General features: G+C 38.4%; 1 protein-coding gene across 1 annotated transcript; it reads left to right on the forward strand.

The window, feature by feature from the left end:
- The first annotated feature begins 1,559 nt into the window (after positions 1-1,559).
- Positions 1,560-4,632, forward strand: cbln4 (cerebellin 4 precursor). Its single transcript, XM_022763398.1, has 3 exons — positions 1,560-1,911; positions 3,287-3,403; positions 4,435-4,632. The coding sequence occupies exons 1-3, from the start codon at positions 1,645-1,647 to the stop codon at positions 4,630-4,632; spliced, it is 582 nt and encodes a 193-aa protein (XP_022619119.1). The 5' UTR covers positions 1,560-1,644.
- Positions 4,633-5,081: the final 449 nt, after the last annotated feature.

The following is a 5,081-nucleotide window of genomic DNA, read 5'->3' on the forward strand; positions in this document are numbered from 1 at the left end:
TAATGATATAGTTCTTTCAAAGGTTTGTTATTTCCTAATATTTTCGTAACAGTTTATTCAAAACAGTTTTCTGTAATTTGTGAGAAAAATAGTTGTAGTTCATTTCATTTCATTCTTTTTCATTTTAATTACGTTGATTCAATGAGTTATGCAATTATGGGTCTGTTTGAACTTAAGTAAATCCATCAATGGTTGATTGATGGATTGACTGTAGACAAACCTATCCATCCATCCATCCATCCATCCATTAAACTGGGTTAAAACCTGATGGAGCCAGACAATGTATGAGTCTGTAAGTCAGAGAAAGGACATAAAAATTGATCTGCTGTTTTATGGGAGCCTGTAGTGACACAAGGCCAGAGGTGATGTGCTCACATCTCTAATCTCTTGTCAATATTCTTGTGGGACACTTTGGGCGACGTGTTGAAAGGATAGAACAATGAATCTTACAGTGGTTGATGAATTCATGAACCCATCATCCAATTATAACAATAACAGAGTGAAACTGCCACATTGGGGAATTTAAAGGTGAGATTAATGAATCTGATGTGAAGGTCTCTTCAACTAGGTGAGAAAAGTCTACACCATCTGGTTTTAATGAGACAAGCTGCAGACACATGAAGTTTTACTTCAGGTAAAGTGAGGACAGCAATGCATAGACGTCACCAAGACAAGCATTTATAGAGTAGAGGTCCCCATCACTGACTTCTGTGGAACACCACTGCGCCGTGGAACTGCAAGTCAAACCTGGAGGATTTTCAGCCCACCTGTGCACTGAGATTATGATGAGTCACTGCATCACTGCGAAACCTACAGCCACAGTGGACACAGGGAGCTCTTACAAAAAAAAAGAAAGAGTCAAACTCTTGCTTGAGGGCAGATTCAGTTCTGTACTTAAAGATTACAGAATCACTCAAAACCGGAAATGAATAGAAATGTGTTTGGGGATAATTATTTCGTGGATTTGCTCCTGAATCTCAGAGATGGAAAGTCAGAGCTATCAGATTATATCCAGTGTGTCCTCTGGTAGTCATATAATTACGACCAATTAATGAATGTACACTTTGGTTGGAGGCTATTTTATAGAGAATTAGAGGAATATAAGCTTTAAGCAAATTACGAGGGGACAGTTAATTATAACTTTTGCCACGTGCGTGCGTAAAGTGGATGGCTAGGCGCGCACACATGCAGCACATCACTGCGGAGAACATCTGCTGTCAGACGCGTTTTTCGGAGTGGGAGTGAGGGCTATGGACGATTCATCGACTGATTCGCCTCTCAGATTGGACCAGTCTCCCCTAAAACATTTCACATGGTGTACTTTTGTCTCATCCTCGAGCTTTAAAATAAAGTCTGCCTGAAAATGAGACGCATAGACAACAGTCAGTGATCTCTCTCACTCTGTGGACTTCAAAATAAGGTTTATACTTAATAAGGATTCGTTAGTTTTTTTTGTTAATGTCTAACTCGGATATGGCATATCTAAGGATCCAATAAGAGAATCCAACAGCGTCAGACACGTCTGCGACGGGAGAGACCAGTGGAGGGGACTCGGAAACTTGTGTGGTGCAGGAGACGGTCTCTCTTTTTCGAATCGGCGCTGGCACAGCTGTCAGAGCGAGAGAGAGAGAGAGAGAGAACGCCATGGTGAACTCCCTCATACTGATGCTCGGCTGGACTGTGATCTTTGAGATGGCGAGTGGTCAGAATGACACGGAACCGATCGTCCTGGAGGGTAAATGCCTCGTGGTGTGCGACTCGAACCCGACCACGGACTGGAAGGCTTCGTCCTCTCCGCTAGGCATCTCAGTGCGCGCCGCCAACTCCAAGGTGGCTTTCTCTGCAGTCCGGAGCAACAACCATGAGCCCTCGGAGATGAGCAACAAAACAAGAATAATCTACTTCGACCAGGTTAAGATAATTTTATTGAACAGTACAAATGTTAAAAAGTGGTTAAGTTTGCCTTTGATAACACTTTTTCTGTATTTCCCTGTCTGTCAAAACCTTATACTTTGTCTTGGTCAATTTCAGTCCTTTGATTTCTAATAAATCTTCCACCTTTAGCTCAGTTCTGAGATGTAATGCAAAACATTAAAGTGTCATGGCAGTTTTAAGAGTTTAGTTTGAGTCTGGCAGCAGTTGGCATGAGGATACTATAGCCTACAAGTGCACATAATCACATGCAGGCAGGCTTGAAAGTGACTGGATTATGTCTGAGGGCAGGCTTCCCGCAGAGCCTGCACGCACCTATCAGTTGTGCCTCAAAGCTATACCCCCACCATGCGCACGCGCGCGCGCACGTACACACGCACACTCAATCACCATAACATAATACACCCAAACAAATCAAGCAACAGCACAAACAACAAGGATTTGATTAGTCACCCAGCGGTGGGCCGCGCGTAAAGGTGTTTGTAACAATATCACTCAACTGATCCTCTGCCCTCTCATTTAAATTACATAACGTGATCTTTTTGGTGTCATAACGCACTGCAAGTAATCTGATTGGTGTGGATCATGTGCATGCTGTTGCTATGAAAGCAACATTTGTCAAAGGTTCTGGCTGAGCCTGCAGGGGTGTCTTGAACAGGTGGGATTGGAGTGTTTGAGACTCTGCAGGTACTGACAGGAGCTTCTCCTGCCTCCATCAATCATGACCAAAAGGAGTTCATTTTCTGTATCAGTGTAAATACTGTAGGCCTTGGTCTAACGCAACTTTAGAGTATTGAAAACCATTAGGGACACTCATGAGACAGCGTTAAGTACTACGCTGTATATTCTGACTTACATACAGAGTGCATCATTTAAGCAAAAGTAAGAATATGTGTTTTTTTTTTTTTTAAACAAGTCTATGATATGCATTAGGTTACTCCGCATGTGCCACTTTAAGAAGCAGGATGAATAAAGCTTCTGATTTTTTCAAGCTTGATTCTTTTCAGGGTAAAGTCTGGGAAAATCCTTCTTTTGTCTATAAAATCTAACAAGATTCATTTCTCAACAAATTTCTTTGATCAAACATCATATTGTTTTCTCGTGAAGTAGAATAGTTAAATGTTGTGTTTTAATCCATTCAGACAAAAGGTTGAATTGAATGTCTTTTGAAGTGTGTCGCATTCAGTTTGTGTCTGAACAAGGGGGAAGCCTGGTAGTCACTACAGTCAATCCTGTGCGAGTGGGTTATTTCTAATTTCTAATTCCAAAGCATTCCTTTAGATTAAAACCTTTGTTGAGGTGCTGACTATATAAACACCTTTGTCACAGTGTCTTTTTTGTCTTCCTCTCATAGGTTCTTGTGAATATAGGAAACTACTTCACATTTGAATCAGTATTTTTGTCCCCGAGAAAAGGAATCTACAGTTTTAACTTCCATGTCATTAAAGTGTACCAGAGTCAAACCATACAGGTATCATTTCTGTTTACTTCAGACAGCTACAGTACAATTGATTGAGTTGGAAAAATGTTTCATTGTTGGGACTGGGGGGGGGGGGGGGGGTGACGACGACTATCTCTCTAAGCAAATCATTGTTTTATCTGGACCCTCCCTTTAAGTTTAGTATTATTAGTATTGACACAATTCACACTATTCACCATTTATAACTAAAAGAGACAAAGCATAGACAATGTAAAATTGAACCATGATTTGTAAATGTAATAATAATTATAATAAGGTTTTTTGTTTTTTATTTTTGTATTTGATCATTTTGTTATTGTTATTTGCAAATTAACAAAAAGTTAGTGACATATTCTCACTTTGCACATACTTTTCAAAACCTCTTAAAAAGAATGTAAAAAAAATGCTAACTGCAAAATTTTTTAATTGGTTTATTCATTTTTATTTATTTTTATGTATAATTTTTTTTCATCTTATTTTTATTGTATTTTTGGGTAGTGGGTATTTTGTTCTATTTCATACTTTTATTTGCTGTATTTCATTTAAATGTAGAGCTGAAGTGCTTTAATTTTGTTACAATTTAATTTTGTTTTTTTGCACAATTAACAAGGCACTCACACAAAAACATTATAATGCATTATAGTAAAAATGATTGTGCTATTGAGATTTAAAAAAAACCCAAAAGGGCTCATAATGACAGCTCACCAAAAGAAAAACCAATCACATCTAAAACTGAGCTGAAATTTATCAGTAGCACAACACACAGAAAAAAAACAATATTTCGAAAAATCAATATATGTGCCAGCAATAACAAAAACACAAATTATACCAAATAATCTCTAAACTTTAATTCAAAGTTTGTATTAGCATATTGTAAAAGTATTTTAAATGACTATCATTATTATTATTATCATTATCATTATTACTAATATGTTTATTGTTGTATTTGCTGTTGTTGTTAAGTAAACTATGCAAAAGCAGATCTTCTATTACTATTCCTTTTCCATTACGGTTGCTTATTGTTAATTTTTTGGATTGTCCAGGTGAACCTGATGTTGAATGGGAAACCAGTGATCTCTGCCTTTGCGGGTGACAAAGATGTGACTCGTGAGGCGGCCACCAATGGAGTTCTGCTTTATCTAGAAAAGGAGGACAAAGTCTATCTAAAGCTGGAGAAGGGAAACCTAGTCGGTGGATGGCAGTACTCAACGTTTTCTGGCTTTCTTGTGTTCCCTCTGTAAGAAAAGAAGATTGTAAGCTTACTGACTTCTTCATAATGTGTTGTCACTGTATAATCAAAACATTACTGCTGCATCGGTCGGATCTTGACAAATGGTTGAATTATGATAAATGGAAATGGATAACATCAGAGAGAGGAAATAAGACTTCGTTTTTGCATTCTCTGAAGTGCTGAGTCCCTGTCCAGATGAAAGAGACTTGAAATGTTCCCTATCCCGCTCTATGTTCCTGTCACTCAAGCAGCCTCAGAGAGGAACACTAAAACATCCCAAAAGTACTCTTCAAACTTTGACCTGTTGGAATATGTTTAGCATACTGATTTTTTTCATGACAACTGTTGCATTCTAGTACATCTGCCTCTTGGGTGTAAATTCTATACGCCTGTGTTATTTGTGTGACTTGTCATCACCAAAGTTTTAACATTGCTAAGTATTGGGGGGTATTTATTTTC

The sequence above is a fragment of the Seriola dumerili genome, unplaced genomic scaffold (assembly GCF_002260705.1).
Source record: "Seriola dumerili isolate Sdu_G_001 unplaced genomic scaffold, Sdu_1.0 BDQW01000468.1, whole genome shotgun sequence".
NCBI classification, from domain to species: Eukaryota; Metazoa; Chordata; class Actinopteri; order Carangiformes; family Carangidae; genus Seriola; species Seriola dumerili.